The sequence below is a fragment of the Siphateles boraxobius genome, unplaced genomic scaffold (assembly GCF_051911475.1).
Source record: "Siphateles boraxobius isolate OS27281-9 unplaced genomic scaffold, OSU_SipBor_1 11, whole genome shotgun sequence".
Lineage (NCBI taxonomy): Eukaryota > Metazoa > Chordata > Actinopteri > Cypriniformes > Leuciscidae > Siphateles > Siphateles boraxobius.
Window position 1 is genome coordinate 9,881,356 of NW_027508711.1, and position 23,636 is coordinate 9,904,991.

At 37.4% G+C, this 23,636-nt stretch overlaps 4 protein-coding genes and 1 non-coding gene across 5 annotated transcripts; 3 read left to right on the forward strand and 2 right to left on the reverse strand.

Moving 5' to 3' along the window:
* Window positions 1–5,022: 5,022 nt before the first annotated feature.
* Window positions 5,023–5,994, forward strand: mrps17 (mitochondrial ribosomal protein S17). The gene is made up of 3 exons (XM_077195989.1): window positions 5,023–5,133; window positions 5,303–5,463; window positions 5,640–5,994. The coding sequence occupies exons 2-3, from the start codon at window positions 5,341–5,343 to the stop codon at window positions 5,931–5,933; spliced, it is 417 nt and encodes a 138-aa protein (XP_077052104.1). The 5' UTR covers window positions 5,023–5,133; window positions 5,303–5,340; the 3' UTR covers window positions 5,934–5,994.
* A 339-nt stretch (window positions 5,995–6,333) lies between these two features.
* On the reverse strand, window positions 6,334–17,554 carry fam114a2 (family with sequence similarity 114 member A2). The gene is made up of 15 exons (XM_077195964.1): window positions 17,524–17,554; window positions 17,296–17,445; window positions 16,567–16,816; window positions 14,273–14,372; window positions 12,850–12,948; window positions 12,653–12,780; window positions 11,438–11,572; window positions 11,124–11,282; window positions 10,903–11,026; window positions 9,879–9,964; window positions 9,685–9,795; window positions 9,420–9,559; window positions 9,270–9,342; window positions 9,028–9,081; window positions 6,334–6,800 (listed from the first exon to the last, which is right to left on the reverse strand). The coding sequence occupies exons 2-15, from the start codon at window positions 17,400–17,402 to the stop codon at window positions 6,702–6,704; spliced, it is 1,665 nt and encodes a 554-aa protein (XP_077052079.1). The 5' UTR covers window positions 17,403–17,445; window positions 17,524–17,554; the 3' UTR covers window positions 6,334–6,701.
* Window positions 17,555–18,210: 656 nt separating this feature from the next.
* Window positions 18,211–20,330, forward strand: pgrmc1 (progesterone receptor membrane component 1). Its single transcript, XM_077195978.1, has 3 exons — window positions 18,211–18,564; window positions 19,338–19,493; window positions 19,609–20,330. The coding sequence occupies exons 1-3, from the start codon at window positions 18,276–18,278 to the stop codon at window positions 19,701–19,703; spliced, it is 540 nt and encodes a 179-aa protein (XP_077052093.1). The 5' UTR covers window positions 18,211–18,275; the 3' UTR covers window positions 19,704–20,330.
* Window positions 20,331–21,325: 995 nt separating this feature from the next.
* trnal-caa (transfer RNA leucine (anticodon CAA)) lies at window positions 21,326–21,436 on the reverse strand. The gene is made up of 2 exons: window positions 21,399–21,436; window positions 21,326–21,371 (listed from the first exon to the last, which is right to left on the reverse strand). It is a non-coding gene; the product is annotated as a tRNA-Leu (tRNA).
* Window positions 21,437–21,735: 299 nt separating this feature from the next.
* On the forward strand, window positions 21,736–23,514 carry cox7b (cytochrome c oxidase subunit 7B). Its single transcript, XM_077248517.1, has 3 exons — window positions 21,736–21,892; window positions 22,433–22,554; window positions 22,631–23,514. Exons 1-3 carry the CDS (start codon window positions 21,751–21,753, stop codon window positions 22,703–22,705), a joined length of 339 nt encoding a protein of 112 aa, XP_077104632.1. The 5' UTR covers window positions 21,736–21,750; the 3' UTR covers window positions 22,706–23,514.
* Window positions 23,515–23,636: the final 122 nt, after the last annotated feature.

A 23,636-nucleotide genomic window follows, 5' to 3' on the forward strand; every position in this document is an offset into this window, starting at 1 on the left:
ATTCAGTGAAAAATTCAGTGCTGGTAACCTTGTTCGTAAGAAAAACACAAAGTATTGGTCAAAAAAGAAAAGTGCGCTTTGAAATCTGTTTTTAAGGCCCCCAAAACGCTGTTGTCGTCTAAATGAACGGCCAAAACGTATAAAAAGCTTTGCGGACCCCAAGCCCTCAGTTTTCTCAGTTCATTGTTTTACGTTAAAGTATGGTAGTGTTATATGTTGGTGCTTATTAAAAGTAATTATTGATCGTTCATTCTGCTTCATGCATTGTCTTTGTTGTTACACATACAAATAAGCTTATAATTGTTTTTATGTACCAAATACATTAACATTGCCCTATCCAATACTAGGCCAATCTCTATAACCACTATATAAAAATAGTGAAAAAAAGTGTAATTTATTACGTAGGCATAAAAGTGTTTTATGTAATTGTTAGATGACAAAGGAAATATAGAATGTAAAAATAGAGGAAATGACCATGTACAATTAAATATCATGCACAATATTAATTAGGCAACAAGTACCATGGGGTTTGGTTTAGGATTATCATATTTATAATAATTACGCATAAGGACGTGTGTTTAAGTGTGGGTTAAATGTAAGGAAAGGGTCAACAGTGCAATTATAGATGTGATAACAGAAATTGAATACAGTTGTAATTACATGCAGACTGTTTTTTAGTACAATGTAAAACCATGTACATGCACGTGCATTGTATAATTATTAATTGAAATGTAAGTCAATAGTAGTTAAAGACATTTAATATAAAGTGGGACTGGTGGTTGCTGAATACAACCCACCCCTAAGATATTCTTGTCCAGATATGACTCAAATCCCTCCTTCAATGCAGGTCAATGGGATTTTTCATGATCTCTCAGGTGAAAAAGAGTTTCAGGAAAAGTCTCATCACACAAAGTAACAGAGAAACAGAACACCCCTCTCCTTAACAAACGGCACGGTTTGAGGTATCATTCATGTCTACACCACAAAATGGATATTAACAGTAATAATATGATGCATGCATTGAAGCTGAAATTTTTCCTGATCATATCTTCCCATGTCTAATTGGTCAACAAAAAAGATTGTCCGGCCCAAACTCACACCATTGGCAGAGCCAATTGCTTTGTCGGGCTTTGCTGGATACTTTTTTTTTTTTCCCCGATAACAATTTATCGATGTCATCTATAGTAGCGCTGACATCAGTTTGCATGATATTGACAATGCCAAGCAACACAAGCTAAGCAGGCCATGACTTAATGTTTAGAGAGAGAAAAAGACAAGGTCAAACCAGTGCGGGAGAAGAAAATCAATGCCAACAGAGTCTCAGATAAACAAAAGTCTAATATGTTTCCAATTTACATATGATAACTAAAATATTAGGTTGGATACTGACACTCTTGAACTCTTGCAGAGGGTTAAGTGTCTCTAGTGCTCCACGTTCACAGGTTGACAGGTTCTGTTTGCAGAAGGCGCTGTGAATGGCCGAATTGAAACGTTGTGTTTACGTAAACAGCATGACAAGAGTTGGACCGGACCGTACGTCTGCTGCCACACAGATGACGGGCTTTCTGGGATATGTCCTCACAATACGCCTCACTGCTGCCCCAGCTATTTGAGACTGTTTGTCTTGTGTGTGTGTGTGTGTGTGTGTGTGTGTGTGTGTGTGTGTGTGTGTGTATTTTGCTCCATTGCTGTTCCTTTCCCCTCAATGATACCAAGACGAGAGCTTCATTCTTGGCAAATTTTTCCCATATGCGACGGCCAACTGTGCATTTTTTATTTGTTTTTTGCATTCTTCAAATGTATTTAGGGTGTTCTGCATATTGTGCATGTCGCATGAAAAAGCCTATGCAAGTGTTGTTGTCGCAGGTGCGGCACAAGAGTCAAACTTTATGGGCCGTGACCTGCACGGTGATTCACGTGGGCAAAAATATTATTGCAGTAATTAATGAATGACTTTCCTCTTCTAGTCTGACGGTATTTCCATAGTGATCTCATGTTTGTTTTCAAGGGACACTGACATCAGCTTGCAACAGACATTACACTGGAGCATCTGCCATAAAAATACACAAGCCATTTATCAGCATAATGAAAAGTCGACTCATTGAAGCAATGCGGAAAAGCTATTAGAAATACATTTGTAGTGTGTGAAACGATTTGTAGAAACGCGGTTGTAAACGCAGAAACTCTAAACAATTAAAGAAGATAAATGATTCGAATAGTCTTTCAGCTGTAGCATTATGAATCACTTAACCCTATAAAGCCTACTGTATCATATTTGATACACAAATTTCGAAATGATCAAAACGTTGCCAATGTACGGATTTATTTTTTATAATACACTGCAATATTCCATAGAAATATGATTTTTTTTTTCAGTTTTGATTTCAAGATGATTTTAAAGTCAGCATAAAACTACCGGTGTGATAGTCTTCCCTATTGTGACGTATCTGAGTGAAACGGCAAGAAAAAATGTAGGGTGGGACTTGAATTTGTCTATTGATTGGATGGTTGTAGTTTGCTATTGGTCGATCTCATGTGAGAGACAGGTTGCCCCGCCCACACACCAGTAAACATCATTGCGAGAGGGAGGCGAAGTTATTTTAAGTACAGATTATGAGGGCACATTAATAAAAAAAAAGGTTAATTTTGATTTCATGGTGACTTAGAAAATAGAATTAAATCAGCATTGTCCCAATAACCGGTAACAAAAACTCACACTTACATGAAAAACACAACAGTAATTCATAAAGTTGTGTGGTCCTTTATGAACTGCTGTCTTTTTCTTTCAGCCATCATGTGACCGTCTGACGCCGAGCTCATACAATAACATTAAACAAAACCGAGCGCAAAACAGGAATACGGTGACAGCGATCTCGTCCATCACTCAAGCGTGTTTAAATTTACTCTTCATTTCTTCAGGGAAAATATTCATAAGTCACATTCAGATCTCCAGAGAAAATAAACTGGGCCGAGTGAGTCATCGCCTCTTTCACACTAGCATGAGGATTGTTTCCTGCGAGTCCGACCTCTCCCTTCCTGCCTTCTTATCTGCTTCTCTACAATAAGCCTCACTGTTGCTGTCAGAAGAACACTGAACTAGAGGAAAGGCTACACAGAAGAGCAGTGACTCAGAATTGGGGGGGGGGGGGGGGGGGGGGGATACATTAAGCAGAAGCAGAGATGATGGAGAGACGCTGATGGCAAAGTGCCGCTGTATTTACAGAATGCTTTATGGCTTTTTGGAAATCAGCGTTGCAGGCTGGCACTGCTGCCACTCACACATGTGCTATGAGCTTGACATTAAATAAATGTGTCGTGTCTGCAGGGAACAACATTTGTTTAAATCTACACGGTCTGAAATGGAACAGACTGGTCAGTCAGTATATTGACGGATATATTGCATGTTCCTGATTCCTGAATGTGCAAGTGCATTGCAGACGGATGGTGTGCAGGCCGTCCAGTAAAACTCCCATTGCACTGCCTTAAATGGGAATCGCATAGAAACAAGCCATGTTTTCTGTGTGGTTCTGATTAATACCAGATTCGACTGCACTGGCCCTCATCCAGTTCCCACCCAGGGACAAACTGATTTCTTTTTCTTAGACTGTCGAACTCACATTAGGGTATGCCATGATCTGTTCCCCTATTTTAGACAGATCTTTCTTATTTTATAAATGCCTTTACTCTGAGTCTTGACACAATGCCATTTGGAACAACAGTCCAAATAGTTCAAATTGGAGTTGGACCGCTATACGCAAAGCTCTTTGCTGCTACAAACTTTGCTGTGTGCAAGGCGAACTTTACAAATGCAGTCTTTTAGTTTGTAAAAGGTTACGTTACTGTTATACACACATCAGCATGATGCAAGGTGTGAGCATTAAAATGGCATTGCTTTGTATTGTATTTTGTGTAATAATAATGATGATAATAGTTGTATCATATATTAATATATACAAATAATCATATTTATTGTATATTCCCAATGTAAAAATCCGGGGGGGGGGGGGAGGGGGGGGGGGGGGGGGGCGGAACAAACAAACAAAAAACACAGAGGCTATTGTAAGAATGAGCAATGCAATAAGAATGTAGAAAAAAAAATTGTAAGAAAACCAAAAAAAATATTAAACAAGGTTTTGAGATTTTATATCTCAAAACCTTGTTTAATAATCTTTTTGGTTGCAGTGGGTGAATCTGAGTATATGTTTGTATGTCTGTGTGTGTTTGTGGATGTGTTTATGTGTACTTGCTGAAAATATGATTGTGTGCATTTTAGCATCAGGACATCAGTGTGTGTGTGTGTGTGTGTGTGTGTGTGTGTGTGTATGTGTGTTGCTGTTTATTCATTCATCTCACACTCACATCCACTATGGCTGTTTCTAAGACCAGAGAAAATGTTATTGACAGTTTATGGCCACTTTGAATAATATTTAATTAATTAACATTAATGTTCAAAAAACATTAAACACTAGAATTTGAATCTCTATATTTTAGCTTTGAAAGGCTTGCACAAATTTCACAACCTGACAACTAATTCACGAGGTTGCTGTTGATATTTTTCAAGACCTGATGTCCATTGAGGTGGACATTAAACTTTAAAAAAAAGAAAATGCAACTCTGAAAGATCTTCAAAATAACTCTCAGTATTTTCACTTGATACAACTAAGTTTATAATAGGTGCAAGTTGATGAGGATACCATAAACAGAAATCTGCATGTGTTAGGGGTCATATCTTCAATGTGATTGGTTGATCAGGGACCAATCAGTGACCAGGTATTACACACACACACACACACACACACACACACACACACACACACACACACACACACACACACACACACACACACACACACACATATATATATAATACATATATTATATATAATACATATATTATATATATTATACACACCTTAACATTTTATTAGTTTAAACAAAAAAACATGTAATGTCCATTTCAATGACCGCAGGGTCTTAAGGGGTTAAAATAATAAAATCATACGCTTCATTGTATTGCAGCATTTGACACTTTGGTACCGTACTACGTCATCAACATGAGCCACAAGTCTTGACATTCAGACGCATGCGGAATGTTTTCATGAGTTTTTGACCTTTAAATTACCTTTAATTTACCTTTAAAGTGATTCCGATAAGTGTATCATGCACACCTTTATTTAACAAACACACAGAACAGTCTGTTGTTGTGTAATTGAAACTTGGCCTCGGTAAAACATATGTGTGCAAACCGGTTAGCTTAGAGCTAGCAGCTGATTATTTGACTGCAAGTGCGTTTAACGTGAACATTTACTACATTTCAGGGGACTGAAAGCCTCAAACGGCATGTCCGCGCGTCAAGCATCGGTCCATGCGAAATGGATCATTGGTCAAGTTATTGGAACCAAGATGAAGAAGACGGCAAAGGTTCGAGTGACCAGACTTGTGCTCGATCCTTACCTGCTCAAGGTAAGATATCTTGAATTGATTCTGATATTTTGCTATAAAATATATTATACGTATCTGACAAAGAAAACCGCAGCGCTTATGTTTGTCTTAAAATAATGACGCATTATTTGAAAATAGTAATTTTTGGTTTGTAACCAAAAATGGCCCTTATGTATATTCACTTTCTCTTTTCCAAGTACTACAACAAGAGGAAGACCTACTTCGCCCATGATGCTTTGGAGCAGTGCACAGTTGGGGATGTTGTTTTGTTGAAGGCCTTGCCGGAGAAGAGGTCCAAACATGTGAAACATGAACTGTCCGAGGTTGTGTATAAAGTTGGGCAGGTGGTGGACCCGCTCACTGGGAAGAGGGTCGCTGGGAAGCAGTATTTGGAGCCTCTTACGGAAAGCACAGAAGACGCAGAAGTATCTTTAACGGAAAAACTGGAGCAACTGAACATTACTGCTTCATCGCCTCCTTCACTCTCGTAGTTCTGTTTCTCTCGTTGGTGTATGCATGTCTTGATTTTCACATTAAATATTATTACACTCATTACCTATTATTTGCGTGGTCATTAACCTTACAAAAATGCATCAACTTGCTTTTTTTTTCACACAGACCGACAATTTTACAGTACAGTTCTGTTATTATTATTATGATATTTTCAATGGGAAGTTAAATGTGCCAGCGCCCTCTAGTGGAAAAAAAGACCCAGTAATACTTTCCACACTAGCTTCTTGTCTTTATGATGGGTCAGACCATGTTGTAATTTCCAAATAATATAAGTTTAGTAATATTTTATACATTTACATGAAGAAAAACATGTTACCTAGCATAGTCTATATATAATGTATAAATTGCATTAAGTAAAATGTTTTCTATAATCCAGAAGACAAGTAACAATTGTTTATTTAAAAGATAACTGATATATTAACATTAATACTGATATGACTTGCATAATTATTTGAAAACAATTTAAGTCTTAAGATTTTAAAAAGATGATTTCTATTCATTTCATTATACATTTAGACATGAAAGATATTTAAATCAACATTGTCATTTATACACTGTCAGTTATAGGGAGATTTAAGACACAGTCTATTCAAAAAATATACCAAGATAGGAAAAAATCCAAAAAACAAACTTTAAGCTGTGCACTTTTTACAGTATGTTGTCATATTCTTACCATGTCTACCTAAACCGCACATTATTTTACTTCCATGATACGATGTTGCATGTCTGGTGTTTCTGAGTGTTTCTCACTGTGCCGACTCCACTGTCCTCTGAATATGAGACACTTCCAGCACTGGCATGAGGAGCTGGAACGCGTCCTGGATATATGATGCGCTGTTTGATGCCTTAAAATGGAAAATAAAGTGAAAGAAGATTTTAATACCTCTGTGCAAACATGAAAATATCAACATGCAAGACTTACATCTGTAAATGTCTTTTTTATTATTTAGGTTTATGTGAACATGCATGACCATCTTTAAAGGGATAGTTCACCCAAAAATGAAAATTCTGTCAGTATTTACTCACCCTCATGTTGTTCCAACCCCGTAAGACCTTCGTTCATCTTCGGAACACGAATTAAGATATTTTTGATGAAATCTGAGAGCTGGGTCACTCCTCCATAGGCTTCTAAGGGATTGAAACTTGTTCCCCGAAAAGTTATTAAAGACATCGTTAAAATAGTCCAAGTGACTACAGTGACTCAATCTTCAGTTTATCAAGCGACGAGAATACTTTTTTGTGCGCAAAAACCCCCAAAAATAACGACTTTAATTCAACTATTTATTTCCTTCTCTGTGGGCCTTGAGTCAGTTCACTAGTGTAATCTACGCTAACACACTACGCTAACTGACTCGAGGCCCACAGAGAAGGAAATGAATAGTTGAAATAAAGTCGTTATTTTTGGGGGGTTTTGCGCACAAAAAAGTATTCTCGTTGCTTGATAAACTTAAGATTGAGCCACTGTAGTCACTTGGACAATTTTAACGATGTCTTTAATAACTTTTCGGGGCTGGCAAGTTTCAGTCCCTTAGAAGCCTATGGAGGAGTGATCCAGCTCTCAGATTTCATCAAAAATATCTTAATTTGTGTTCCGAAGATGAACGAAGGTCTTACGGGGTTGGAACAACATGAGGGTGAGTAAATACTGACAGAATTTTCATTTTTGGGTGAACTATCCCTTTAAGGGCAGTGTAGGTGATTTGTTAAAGATTTTTTTTTTGTTATGGTTGAAAGTCTCTTCACATCCTGACAGCAATCACTAAATTAATTGGTCTAAATGTATTTATATGTACATATCGTCTGTGGAAGGCGTAGACCATAAAATGTTCGTCCAATCATTGAATTCTGTCCGAATGCAATGATACGATGTCCTACCTGCCTGTCAAGATATGTATTTCCTTTCCACCATGCACCTGCTTGTGCAGACATCACACGTCATCAGCGTGTTTCATGCTATGCAGAGTTAGACAGACGTCTAACAGACGTATGCAGCTCCTCCTGAACCGAAACAACGAGCTTATGGAGATGGAACCATGACGTTATACTCAGAGCGGTTCGTGACTTGAATTTATGAGTTTCAATGGCAACTTGTTAAAAAAAAATAAAAGTTGTTTGTTCATTATTATTAGCCGCGTTTCCACTGCCGGGCCAAGGCCGGGCCGTGGTAGTGCGTGCCAGGGCCAATCGCGTTTCCACTGTCACTTCCGGGGCTTGATTGGGGCTTACTTGGGGCCAACGGCCAGGATTTCTGGCCCGTCGAATACCTTGGGCCAAAGCAGGCCAGCTCGGGCTGTTAGGGAAAGGTATGGTCTGCGTGCAATATGATTTGAAGTTATGCTCACATCGACTACAAGATACGAATTAACTATACTATAAAATAAAATATTTACCGTTTCCATCCATTGCTGGCGACTCTGCATTCACTGTAACCGAATCGCACGTCGTTAGATCGCTCTCTTTCGCCTTGCAGCCAACATAAGCTTTCGGCGTTGTCGCCGCTGAACCTCCATCTTCTTATCTTGGCTTTGCTGCCTCATCTTCCACCAAGCAAATACCAAAAAGAGCAAACAAACAGACTTTTCGGTCCTCTCCATCTCGATCGTCGTGTGATTTTAGCAAGCTAGTGTGTCCTGCCTGAATGAACTTCATAATTCCTGCTGAAATGGGTGGGGTTGTATGACGTTGGATCCAGGAAGGCGTGTTAAGGGCGGGGTTTATGGCAGCGCTGCGGGGCGGTGGAAACGCAAGCCCGGTGCTTGAGGCCCGAGGCCAGTGGCCCGGCTCGGCTCGCTGTTAGCCCTGGCCCGGCCCTGGCCCGACAGTGGAAACGCGGCTACTGTAATGTTATGTGTTTTGAGACATGAGGTAGATTGACGTTTTTGTTTGCTCCCTGCTGTACGCATTCATGTGTTTTGAAGGAGGCGTGGCTTTGGATACGTTCTGAAGGCAGGGTGGGATTTCATGCTTTCAAAGCTAGCTCGCTATTGCTAGCCTCTCTGCAAATTACCAACCCTACCTTAAACATGATGAAAAGACAAGACAAAGACAAACGGGGCAGACATAGAGACAAACCTCCAGAAAAACGCTGGTAATCAGTGGATTGAGAACTTCTCCCTTTTCATTTGCCTGAAAAACAAACATTTTGAAATGGAATTTGAATATATATTGGGAATATTACAATAACTATATAATAAAATAGGATATGATAAAAAATATATATTCTTTTTCCTTTAAAACTCTACTAATATTATTATAATGATCATAAACAATATTATAGACCTCCAGACTGCACTATGAGAAGTGAAGCGTCTTACCCCAATGGTAGTCAAGCACGACGTGTACTTTTTGGATAGTAGTGATACCTCCTTACAAATAACAATAGTAACTCTGAAAGTGAAACACATTATGAATTTAATTTCTCCAAATACCAATTTTGCTAAATTTTTTGCTACAAGATAACTCACTGCGATAAGACTTTGGCTTGTTCCGCGGCCGTCGCCTCCTCAGTGTTACAGTGAAGCAGCATTTCAGCGGTTTTCTGGAACTGCTCGATGGATCTGGCTGTGAACTCGGCCAGACTTGTAATGGCAAACAAATGGGCCTCCTATGAAAAAGAGTAACTTGAATTGTCAAAACACAATACAAAGATACATTACTCTATGAAAGATATGCATGTATATCTTAAAAGACATTTAGTTCATTTTTGGCCTCATAACAAAAGTTGAAGACCTCAACGCTGTATTTTGTCACTGGCGTTTCCTGTTCTTTCTCCTCTTCTTGGAGTGTGCTTTCACTTTGTAGCTTCATGTTTGTTATATGGTTGAATGCGTTTTTTCTGGCCTGAGTGGATATGAGTAATAGTAAATAATCGGAGACACAAAATACTTGAAGATTACAATTACGAAGAGATGCTCAGGTAATACCTTGCTTAGTTTGTCTGCTGATGTGGAGATCTGTAATCTTTCAAGAACATCTGTCAGTTCCTTCACAAAATCCTCTCCATCATCACCTGAGGATAAAAATGAAGATGTAATAGGGGTGACATTTCTGAAACATTGTTTGAAGCGTTTGACCAATTTGAACACACTGGTCCAGCTGACCAATCAGAGCACATTGCACTTTTATAGAGAGCCTAAGTCCCTCCCCTTCCAGTGGACCACCATGGGACCTTATTTCGGAAAAATATTGTATGGTAGTCAATGGCGAGAGACAAAAAATATTTGGATCCCGTTTGAATTGTGCCCTGAATTAAACATATGATGTTTGTCAATTTAAAAGATACATTTTAAAGTCAAGGAAGTCGCAGTTTGATGTAAAACTGTTGAGGTATAAGACTGTGAAAATACGTAACTACAAAGACTACAAACCCAAAAGGCGCACATGGGACGTCATACCTTTTCTCTCAATGAAAGAAGCTAACTTTACTGAAGCTAACGTCTGTCATTTTTTCTATAGTCTAACGTTATAATCGTAACGTTACGCCGTCATGCCTGTGTGTTTTGTACCAGACTGCACACATACGAGCTTGATGATGTACATAGTGCAAGATGAGAGATGTAGTTCATTGAGCAATTTTCACATAAAATTAAATGTTACTCTTCTGTCTTATGACAAACTGTGACTTTCATTGTTATCTTTTAAATTGACAAACATCATACATTTTTTTTCCGAAATAAGGTCCCATGTGCCGGAAGCGGTGGGGTGGGACTTAGGCTCTCTATAAAGGAAGGGCTTTATAGAGATAGGAACTAAACGGTGTTCTTGACAGATGGGGGAGAGAGGTATTGGAACAATTTCACATATGTGAAAAATAATGTGTTATGAACATTCAAACATGAAAACCTATTCTAGACTCCAACAACAAAATCAAGATTTTGAGAAAGGGCATAACAGGTCCCCTTTAATATATATATTTTTAGTTTAACTTTGTATCGTTGTACTTTTTACCTTTCATGTCATCCTCCACATCATCGTCAAACTCCATGAGGGAAAAAGGCTCTTTAATGTCTTGTAGTTCCTCTCTCAGTTTAGCTAACTCTTCGCCGGACAGAGTGTTCAGCACAGATTTCACCTGCGCAAAAACACCACACCAGCAATCAAATCCTTCACCATTTTAAATTCTATCATTGAATTTGTAGAATAAATAAAATAAAAAAAGTTCTATTGACCTTAGCTTCACTCTCTCTAGAGAGGATCTCCAAAGCCTCCAGATGGGACAGGCCTTGAAACTCATCAAACAACATCCCATAATGAGCCTTTTTGTCTGTTTCCGAAGAAACGTTTTCAGCTTTCTGCTGCTGCTCACGTTCCTTTGCTTCCCTTAAGACCTTTGAGAGATGAACAATTGAATCAGGTCAGATTCATTCACAAGCAAAACTGAATTGTATAAGTATAAGGTCATATACGTATTTATGCAAGGAGTTGAAGTTGCTATGAATATATTCCATCGGATTAGGACAGACAGTCATCATAGTTTCTGCACCTGTGACAGTGTGGAGTTTCTGTTCATCAGTCCCTTGGTTTTCTTAAAGCCGGGGTCTCCCTCTGCTATCACATCCATGGTCTTCTTCCCAATAAACTCCAATGCATCCAAACCACCACTTATTACGGTTTTACCCTAGCCAACAAGCAAAAGAAGACAATCAAATAAAATATACAGAATTTGCATTTAAAATAATGAATGCTTAAAATAATTAGTATATTAATAATATTCATACGATAATCATAATTAAATAAGTCAAATAATAAATGCTGGACGCTGCTTTTACTTCACTTTTCAGTCTATCTTTTTCTTTGTATTATATTGAAATTCATAGTAAGCACAATTTAATTTGTTTATAATTTTTATCTGTATACATTTTTATTTGCAATTAAGCATAAGTGCAGAAACAGATTTTGTGTATATATTTACAATCGAATAAAAACAAATAGCCTATTATAGCCTATAAATATTGTCTATGACAATATTTAAAGGCCCCTAGCCCAAGTTTTATATTCAGAAATTTCAATATATGGGACACCTAATTTCTGTAAATTACATACTAATAATAATAATAAATAAATAATTATTAATTATACATTTATTAAAAGTCATGATTTGATTTTACTGACTAAGGCTTAAGGATAAGAATGTTTTACAAATATAAAAGGAGTCTTATTATGCGTTTTAATTTTATTCATAAGTGTGTAATGTAGCTGTTTGTGCATGTATTAGATCTACAGAGTTACAAACTCAAAATCTCCCACAAAAGCCATTTCTTCTATCGAACAGAGAACACTGACCCAAACCTGCCTAAAATGACTCGATCGAACTCCAGATTTTTCTTCCTTAAAAGTCTACGTCACAATATAAAATGTTAGTATAATGCCACTGGCATGCGCAAAGAAAGAAGACAAGGCTTTAGTGAATTGTACAGTACGTGAAAAATAATGTGTTATTGAACATAAAAGCATGTTAACCTATTCTATTCCAGCCAACTAACAAAATAAGACTAAAGCTCATTTTAAATCATTGTCTTAAGGCTCTCTTGTAAGTTTGTGGAGTTGAGAACAACTGCCAAAAAAATTGTCATTCCATAATAAAACAAAAAACTAAAAAACAATGGTATCATTCAACAACAAAAAATATGAAAATAAATACAGACACTCAAAATAAAGAGTTTTAACATAATCTAGCATACATTTAGCTTGCTCTTACCGTACTCTGAACTACAGTGGTAAAAGATGACAGCATTCCCATACTACTAGAGGAGATCATTCCCATAGCACCACCCATCCCATACGCCTTCTCCCCTTCATCTTTATTCGTCTCACTACTGTCTGAACCTGCAGAAAGAAGACAGAAAGAGCTAGGGATATGTAAACCCACATGTCAAATGAAGAGCACATCATTACCGTCAGTTTTTTCCTCCTCCACTTGAGCTGAAAACTCCTCAGGACTTGGGATTCCAAGAGACGTCTCCGCTTTCTCAATGACTTGTGTCAAACCTTGGCCTTAGACAATGAAAAAACAGTATTAGTGTTGATAATATACCACCCCAAAGCAACAGGTCATCGTTGCCTGATTCTCCTTTTCATGATGGGTCATACATTTTCCATAAGTGACAGATCTGGACTGCAGTAAACAGGCAGGCACATCCCTTCTATGGTGCAGAGTGTCTAGAAACTGCTCAGTTGTAGCACGTGCAGAATGAGGCCTGGCATTGTCTTGCTTCCCAGGAAAGATGTCATCTTGATAGCAGTTTTTGTCTCTGTACAATCCAAATATATGCCTCCATGTCAATGGTACCTTCTCAATAATGCAAGTTACCCATACCGTTTGCAATTTATGCACCTCAATACCAGCACAGATGTTTGCTTTTGCACCTGTCGCTGGTGAAAGTCTGGTTGGTCCCTTTCGTCTTTGGGACTGAGAACTCGGTGTCCATTTTCTCCCAAAAACAAGCTGAAACATGGACTCATCTGACCACAGCACACATTCCCACTTTCTTCTAGACCATCTGAGATGAGCTCAGGCCCAGAGAACTCGCCGGCATCTCCACATAGAACTGATGTAAAGCTTTCTCCTTGCGTAACAGAGATTCAAGTGGCTTTTCTTGATGCAGAGTCAGACCGTGTTCAGTGAAAACTGTTTTCCAAATTACTCCTGAGCACATGTGGCTGTATTTAACGGATTAGCATGATGGTATCTTAAGCAATGCCATCTGAGGGCTCAAAGGTCACGCACATTCAACAGAGGTCTACTGCCTTGCCCTACACAGACTGAGATTTCTCTGGATTCCCTGAATCCTGTGACAATATGATGTATGGAAGATGATGAAAGGCATAAAATCTTTGCGATCTTGCATTAAGAAATCTGATTTTTTAATTGTTTGACAATTCTCTCAAGATATTTGGCACAAAGTGATGAGCCATGACCCATCTTTGCTTTAAAAGACTGAGAAGGACTTTTACACCCAAACATGATACCCTCAACTATTACCAATTCACCTGCTCATTGTGGACTGTTTCAAAAGAGTTGGATAATCTAATTTCTAATTTTACTTTTATTTTGTCTCTGTCCCAACTTTTTGGGGGTGTGTTGCAGCCATCAAAATCAAAATTTGTTCATATTTACAAAATACAATTATGTTGGTCAGTGAAAGCAATGGAAAACTTTTCTTTGTACTTTTGTCAGTTAATAAAAAGTTAAATGGAACGAACAAATCACAGATTCTTGATTTTAATGCATTTTACAAAATGTCCCAACTTTTTCTGTTTTGGGGTTGTAGAAACTAAGCTGTTTTTTGTATTAAAGTGAAAATCTTGTGCCACTTACCCACAGTAGCTACAGTGGCAGTAGCAGTGGAGAGGATCGATTTACCCCAGCTGCCCCAGTAACCCCAACCTCCCTGGGAAACAGTCGTCTCTGTGGAGGCCTGATGGGGAAAAAAGTGACAGTTTAGTAATAGATCAATTTAGAATAGTTTTTGGACATGGTTAGAAAAGGCAAAGCTTAGCTAAGTTGTCTGATTCATCACAACAGATTGGGCCAGCGGACCAATCAGAGCATATTGGGCTTTTCGGAAAGGCGGCTTTAAAAAGACAGGAACTAAAACAGAGCATTTCAGGCAAAGAGTGAATACAGGTGCTGCCACAATGTACAATATTTTAAATCATGTAAAAGTATTCTAGCCCCAGAAATAAAATTATGAACTTGTAAATGAACATACACTTGGGTGGGAATCACATTTTAATCAAATAAAACAAATTCATATCCTTGTGATCTTCACAGTCAAAAATGACCACTATAAAAAATGAATGGGAAAATACAGATAGACCTACATTTTCTGGGATACAATCTATATTGTACAATATTGTGTGTATATATATATATATATATATATATATATATATATAGATACATGGAAGGCAGATCTGGTGGGAAAATCTTCTGTGTGTGTGTGTATATATATACAGGTCCTTCTCAAAAAATTAGCATATTGTGATAGTTCATTATTTTCCATAATGTAATTATAAAAGTTAAACTTTCATATATTTTAGATTCATTGCACACCAACTGAAATATTTCAGGTCTTTTATTGTTTTAATACTGATGATTTTGACATACAGCTCATGAACAAAATTTCAATCTCAAAAAATTAGCATATCATGAAAAGGGTCTCTAAACGAGCTATTAACCTAATCATCTGAATCAACTAATTAACTCTAAACACCTGCAAAAGATTCCTGAGGCTTTTAAAAACTCCCAGCCTGTTTCATTACTCAAAACCGAAATCATGTTTCAATCGCAATCATGGGTAAGACTGCCGACCTGACTGCTGTCCAGAAGGCCATCATTGACAGCCTCAAGCAAGAGGGTAAGACACAGAAAGAAATTTCTGAACAAATAGGCTGTTCCCAGAGTGCTGTATCAAGGCACCTCAGTGGGAAGTCTGTGGGAAGGAAAAAGTGTGGCAAAAAACGCTGCACAACGAGAAGAGGTGACCGGACCCTGAGGAAGATTGTGGAGAAGGACCGATTCCAGACCTTGGGGGACCTGCGGAAGCAGTGGACTGAGTCTGGAGTAGAAACATCCAGAGCCACCGTGCACAGGCGTGTGCAGGAAATGGGCTACAGGTGCCGCATTCCCCAGGTCAAGCCACTTTTGAACCAGAAACAGCGGCAGAAGCGCCTGACCTGGGCTACCGAGAAGCAGCACTGGACTGTTGCTCAGTGGTCCAAAGTACTTTTTTCGGATGAAAGCAAAATTTGCATGTCATTCGGAAATCAAGGTGCCAGAGTCTGGAGGAAGACTGGGGAGAAGGAAATGCCAAAATGCCTGAAGTCCAGTGTCAAGTACCCACAGTCAGCTGCTGGTGTTGGTGCACTGTGTTTTATCAAGGGCAGGGTCAATGCAGCTAGCTATCAGGAGATTTTGGAGCACTTCATGCTTCCATCTGCTGAAAAGCTTTATGGAGATGAAGATTTCATTTTTCAGCACGACCTGGCACCTGCTCACAGTGCCAAAACCACTGGTAAATGGTTTACTGACCATGGTATTACTGTGCTCAATTGGCCTGCCAACTCTCCTGACATGAACCCCATAGAGAATCTGTGGGATATTGTGAAGAGAAAGTTGAGAGACGCAAGACCCAACACTCTGGATGAGCTTAAGGCCGCTATCGAAGCATCCTGGGCCTCCATAACACCTCAGCAGTGCCACAGGCTGATTGCCTCCATGCCACGCCGCATTGAAGCAGTCATTTCTGCAAAAGGATTCCCGACCAAGTATTGAGTGCATAACTGGACATAATTATTTGAAGGTTTACTTTTGTTTTTGTATTAAAAACACTTCTTTTATTGGTCGGTTGAAATATGCTAATTTTTTGAGATAGGAATTTTGGGTCTTCATGAGCTGTATGCCAAAATCATCAGTATTAAAACAATAAAAGACCTGAAATATTTCAGTTGGTGTGCAATGAATCTAAAATATATGAAAGTTTAATTTTTATCATTACATTATGGAAAATAATTAACTTTATCACAATATGCAAATTTTTTTAGAAGGACCTATATATATATATAATTATTATTCTTAATAATATAAGTAAAAATGTGATAGACGCCTACATTTGGAACACTTTCTGCTGATTCTGCTGCCTCTAAGTTCTTCTGTTCTTCTGCTGGAGGTTTAAGTTCTGGTCTTTTCCTTGTCTTTCGGGTTGGTGTTACTGTTACATCAGTAGAGCTGTCACTCGGAGCATCAGCGGACGGCTCATCTCGGGGTGTTGATGACGGCTCTTTGGGCTCTTGATCCATTGATTTCTCTCTTCGGTCACTTGCAGAGCTTTCGCTGTCAGACATCTTAACACATTCCAGCCTACAGAAATGGGCAAATAAACAGTTCATATCTCACTTTTAATGCAAAGAATAGCTATATGATATATAATTGTGTACATGACAGTGTAGTTTATGGAATTGAAAACCAAAACATTTTAAACTGCCTTTAAAACAGCACAACGTGTCATACATCACAAACTGCTGAGGTTGAAGACTAAGGTGATACTGAATACAATTATTTTCAAGACACAGCTTATAGACATTAGTGAACTTTCTAGATCAGTTGATCATGAATAGCCGGTATAATTGATGCTGGAGTAACGGTACACACTTGCAAAATAAAGCACATTAAATCTGTCTGTCACAGTGGAATACTGTACTGTACTGTATTGTATTTAAAGCTAAGCTAATTTTCACCAGCAATAGTTAGTCAATATCCAGTAAGCTGGACGCTATAAAGTCATTATAGGGAAGAAGTTATTATTAAAATAAATAAGGGATAACCATAACATATCCAACCTATTGATGCCTGTTTCTCTTCGGTCCGGCCACGTCACTGGACTTAGTCCTTTGCTGTGTTTTGTTTTTCTCGTTACACTCTCTCTTCCATTGGGGAATGAAAACATCGACTCAACACACTATTCCGCCACCTGCTGTTTGGAGGACGTTCTTCCAAACAGAACAACAGAACATCTTAGTTAAAGGGATAGTTACCAAAAATTGTTAAAACATAATGTCATTACTTACTGACCCTCGCGTTGATCCAAACCTGTATGAGTTTCTTTCTTCTGTTGAACACAAAAGAAAATATTTTAAAGAATATGGGTAAACAAACAGTTTTTACGGGAAGAAAAATACTATGGAAGTCAATGGGTGCTGTCAACTGTTTGATTACCAACATTCTTCAAAATATCATATTTTGTGTTCAACAGAATTTGGAACAATATGAGGGTGAGTAAATTATGACAAAAATTTTCATTTTGGGGAGAACAATCCCTTTAAATTTAATTAAAGACGGTATATTTTACAGTCTAACTGTCACACAAATTTAACAACCTGATATATTATTCATCGCCGCAATAATAGCCACAGTTCATAAAAATTGGCTCAGTTAATTTTCAACTGTGTATTTGTTATTTGTGTATAGGTTTTTACTGTGAGTTGTTAGTTACCTTTCAATGTATAAACTTTATAAACCCAGCCAATATAATTACAATGAACACATCCGAAATAAAATATTTAAAATATAACAACTGCAAAGACTCAAATTCGTACGCACTAAGTCCAGTATAAACTCTCTAAAGATTTTATTATTTGACGGCTCTGAAATTACAGTTAACTTTAAAACCCATCTCAAAAACTACAAGCCCCAGAAACCCACCTCGAATCTGATTGGCAGGCGTCACACCATTGTGTGTTTTTGGCTTCTGTGATTGGTGCACTGCTGTGGTCGTCGACGAGTTTCTCGATGTTCTCACGCACACAATATCAGAAACGAAATGGCTGATGAAAATGTTGAGCAAACTTCTGGAATTTTTCAGGAAATTTTCACTTCTCCACTGAACATTAGCTTGCTATGTCTTTGCTTGTTCCTTCTGTACAAAATCGTCCGTGGAGACAAGCCTGCAGACTTTGGCCCGGTTGAGGAGCCGTTGCCTAAACTAAAGAAAAGAGATTTCACTTTAGCTGAACTGCAAGAGTACGATGGACTGAAAAACCCAAGAATCCTCATGGCTATCAGCGGGAAAGTGTTTGATGTTACGAGAGGGAAGAAGTTCTACGGACCAGGTATGGCACAAATTCAATCGCAGGTCTTACCGCAAACTTATCTTATGTGATTTTGTGCCATAAGAATTACGTGGTTCTTGTATTATGTTTGCATAGGCGAGATTTTTATTTTAAACGTGACCTATTAAAAACGCATGAATTTAATTTCAGATACGCCCCTTTGTCGCACTTTTTAAACGAGTACAAATGCAAAGTCATAACCCATAACCTACTGAAAATTCAGGATAATAGTGATGTCACGCAACCTTGTTAAAGTGTAACTATGTTTACATTGTAGTTCTTTTAATAATGAAACGCCTGCAGTATTTCTTTTAACATTTTGCAATGCCAAAAACTGCTTATCAGTGAATAATTAACTAAATTCGGATAAAGGTTGACTAGATACTTCAGATGTACACTGAGCACCAGAATGTTGCTTCATTTAAAGGGATAGTTCACACAAATTGAACATGTCTGAATTAGATTCTTTCTTCTGTTAAACGCATAAGAAGATGTTTTAAATAAGGCTGATAATCAAACAGTTGACGGTACTCATTGACTTCCATAGTAGGAAGAATAATGGAAGTCAATGGGGTCCATCAACTGCCTGGTTACCAACATTCTTCAAAATATCTTCTATTGTGTTTAACAGAAGAAAGAAACTCACACAGGTTGGAAACAACATGAGGGTGAGTAAATGATGACAACATTTTCATTTTTGGGTGAACTATCCCTTTAAGATAATGGATACAACTTGTTTTGCATTCTGAGATGATGTATTTGTTGACTTTTAGAGGGCCCTTACGGGGTCTTCGCGGGCAGGGATGCATCCAGAGGACTGGCCACGTTCTGTTTGGAGAAGGAGGCCTTGAAAGAAACTCATGATGATCTTTCAGATCTCAATGCTATGCAGCAGGAGAGCCTGAGCGAGTGGGAGAACCAGTTCACACGTGAGTTGAAGGACACTTGGATCCTCCCCCTGATTTTACAGTTGTGCTCTTCAGGGATGTTGCAATGAGCTTGCATTGCTAAATGTTGAGTAAACGCTCTTATGTTCCTCCGCAGAGAAATATGATTACGTTGGGAAGCTTCTTAAACCTGGAGAAGAACCGACAGAGTACACGGATGATGAGGAAGTCAAGGACAAAAAGACGGATTAGAACATGGAGCCGAACCTAGCTCTTCCATCTGTGCTTAAATGACCTAGATTTGTTGCAGTCACACTTGCCTTTTTGTCTGAACCTCCATGTAATTTAATGTGACGTTAATGAGCACGTCATATGTTTATAAATAATTTCACATCACTGTATTCTTAAAACTAATATAGCATATGTTATATCTACAGCAACTGTGACTCATAATTACGTAATTTGAAGAATTCTTAGGTAAATAAATTCTTTGGGAATATATGGCTTGCTGTAAATATGGGACAATTCCTCACTCATCTTATTTGGATTGCCGACTCTAGATTTTTATCTAACCAGAGAATATTCAGCCCAAATGCATATATAAACATAAAAAACACACTAGAATACTTTAAAATGAGCATTCTACTAAAAAGTCGGAGTGTAAATCTCCTCAAGTTTACTTGATACAGATTAAGGCGAGTCCCATATTAAAGAGGAGTTTCAAGCAAACTCATCACATGCTAGTCTTAAAATCTGCTCAAGCAATCTGTAGATTAGATACATGCAACATTCCATGAGATTTTATGTTTTACGAAAACAAGTATTTGCAAAACATTATTTCTGTTCATAATGTTCATTATTAAAGAAAATGATTTATTACCATTGTGCATTATTGTATTATTTTATGTAAGTATATGTGAATGTTGCGAACCTTGAGCAAACTGCTGAACGGTCCCAGTATGAGTTAACTCTAAAACCTACTGTATCTTATTTGAGACATGAATATCTATGACCTCTAAATTATCAACATGATCAACACTGCTGAAAAACCTGTTGCACACAATCTTTCACATGCCTTCTGTCATCTGATGGATAGTTTATACTTTTTTTCACCAAGTAAAAGGCCTTTTAGTATAATTAGGTTTTTTTTTTACTGTGAAAACTGATTTTTTTTATGATAAATGTAATAACTTTTTTTGTTAGTGATGTTTCAATATGAACTGGACTGAAGCAACTTTAGATTTGCTTGATTATTTATTTATTCATTTATTGATTATTCATTTTTTTTTAAAGAAAAGTCATGTTAAAAATAGAGTATCAAATTTGACATAGCAGAATTTTGAGGAACGTTTATTAGTTAATCTGTCAATCATCATTGTATTGCACTGCATTAAGTGTTTTGCCCACAGAATAAAAACTACAGACCTTTGTATGAAAGATGACAAGAATTAATGACAAATGTATTTGAAACAAAAAAAGGTTGTTGAATTGCACTACTTGAAAAAAATGCATTGTATTAACTGCTTGCATTTCAATGCATTTTTATTTTTAGGGCTTCATTTTTATGGGCTGATATTCAACATGGTTGTATATATATAATATAGGCTGTGAATATATCAGTTCAAAACTTTTAACACCTTTTCATTATTAAAAATTCAAGAAATACACATTCAACTATACATATATACATATTTTTTTTATTTTTTTTAATGAGGTGTGGTACAGGGGAGACATGATATCCCTCTAGTTTTGGGAGTATGTAAAATTGTCACACATTATTGTAGAATAAAAAATGGTTATAGGATAGGTTTGTTTCTTACATTTAAGATATCAGATAACAATATTAATTTTTGTAGATCGAGCAAAAAAGGATGTGTCAGAAGTGGGATTCGAACCCACGCCTCCATTCGGAGACCAGAATACCCGTTTGTTCGGAAGGGAGCAACCCTTGAGTCTGGCGCCTTAGACCACTCGGCCATCCTGACACGACTGAGAATTGTGGATTACAAACCCGGATTAATATGTGCGCGTTCCATTAAGGCGATCAGAAATTGAACAAGCACAGTCAAAGGTGCTTGTTCACAACCCGCTAACTGTTTAACTAACTTTAACAGTGTATATTAAAACAGCTGTGATCGTCCTTTATTATATTCAGATATATACATATTTAAACTTGCATATGCTTAGAACAACTCCGTATATGTTAACAACAAACCACAAAATTCTAAGCCATCAGAGTTTACTACATTTACATGTTGAATCTATTCCATACTATCTATCTTGCGATCGCCGCGCGTGCATGCGCGCAAGTATCGCGCGTTCATCACTTCCGCTCTGCCATTTTGTTTCTGCCATTCAGTTCAAGGGTATTTGCTCACTCAGTCAGTTGTCCCGAGAAATAACCATGTATCGCTTCGCCAAGATTGCCCTGAACCTCAGCGGTAAGTTATATATCCCATTCGAGGACTGGCCGTTTTATTTCACATTTCAGTAAACAGCATTTGTTGCAATGTTTGGCAGTATACAGATGTTGCTTCCCAGTATGCTAAAGCTAGTTTTGATGGGATACATTAGCAGTTCGCCAGTCAGTTTATACGTTTTTGTAAATAGTTGATTCTATTGTCACCTTACCTTATACATATATGTTTATATTTTCATGTATTTGCCGTATGTGGGCTTAAAAAATGTCTCCCTTATTGATAATATCAAAATATTGCTGTAAATATTACTCGCGCTCATTGCAATGTGTTTTTCCATTCAAAAATATTTCTATAAAATGTTTCTATCAAATGAATTTTAGCTATTAGCTACAAGCTTGTAGGCTCATTTGTAGGCTATATGATTCCAAAAAGGTCAATGTTCTTCTGTATGAGGATTTTATTTTCTCTTTCATAAAGACTTTTAATGACACTTATCACAACGAATAGTGTGTTAAAAGATCTTTAAACTTAAATCTACTCTCCTCCTTTTCTTTATATTAGGTCAAAGTGCCCGTCAGGTGGCTGTGCGACAAAAGTCTGGTCTGTCCCCTGAATTTCATGCCAAGTATGGAGCTCCTCTGATGATTTCTGGAATCGCATTTTGCACAGCTGTTTGGGCATATGTAAGTGACTGCAAACACTTCTAATTACATATCTTTTTCAAAGTGCTATATGTGATTTTGTGCGCTGTCTTTTCAGGTGATCACATCAACAGGCATCACATGGAACTTGTCACCTGTAGGCAAGGTGCAGCCCAAGCCATGGAAGGAGTGATGAATGCATTTCCCATCGTGGACCGAATACTCTGGGATTCTGAATGACATTCTGAACTTTTCTGTTTTGCAAATGGAGACAATTTTCACCTAAATCCAATCTTCTTGCTGTCTTGGCATGTCTGTAAAAATGTAATAAATTAAAATCTAAATCTCAATATTTGTCTTATTACTTTATCAACATGTCTGTGGTTATAACTCCAATAACAGGTCTGAAATTTAAGATACAAGTTATTTTAATGTGTAATATGTTTTACTAAATTCTTAAACCTTTTTTTTTAATGTACTGGCCAGTTTTAAGATTTTGGGATTATTTTGCTTCCTCTTGTCATCTTCAAGGCTAGTGAAAAGACAACATCTAAAACAAACGTTTAAGTGTTTATTTTCTTACCACTTTATCTATTTGAATCTGTAAATTGCAATATGTATCTTTATAGGACTTTTTTTTGCTGCCAGCAATTTCCACTTATACATTAAACGTAACAGTTTAATTCCTATCTACGTATATTCTGATGGGGTTTGCAGAAAGATTTGGACATATCGTTTGCCTGATATAACATTTTATTCCCAAAAATCATTCAAGATTTTCCCCTGGAAGTTAGCAGTATTTTGTGAGTTATAAAAAGAGATATCAAAAATCCTCATTGTAAAAAAATTATGTCAACAAAATGAATGTGTACCTGGCTTTATCCAATGATCAGATTTATGTTCTGAAAATATATGCAAAATTAGTGCATTTTTAATTACATAGTACCTTATTTACATAAACAACATTTCAGGAAACTTGTAATAAAAAACAATTGAACTGAAGTATGGTGATATCTATTAGTTAACATTTAACCTAATTTAACCCTATTCACCTGTGGTGTCTTGTCTTAATTCAAGAGGGCATGGTCTCTAGAAAGGGGGCAGCATTATTGCAACACGTTGGT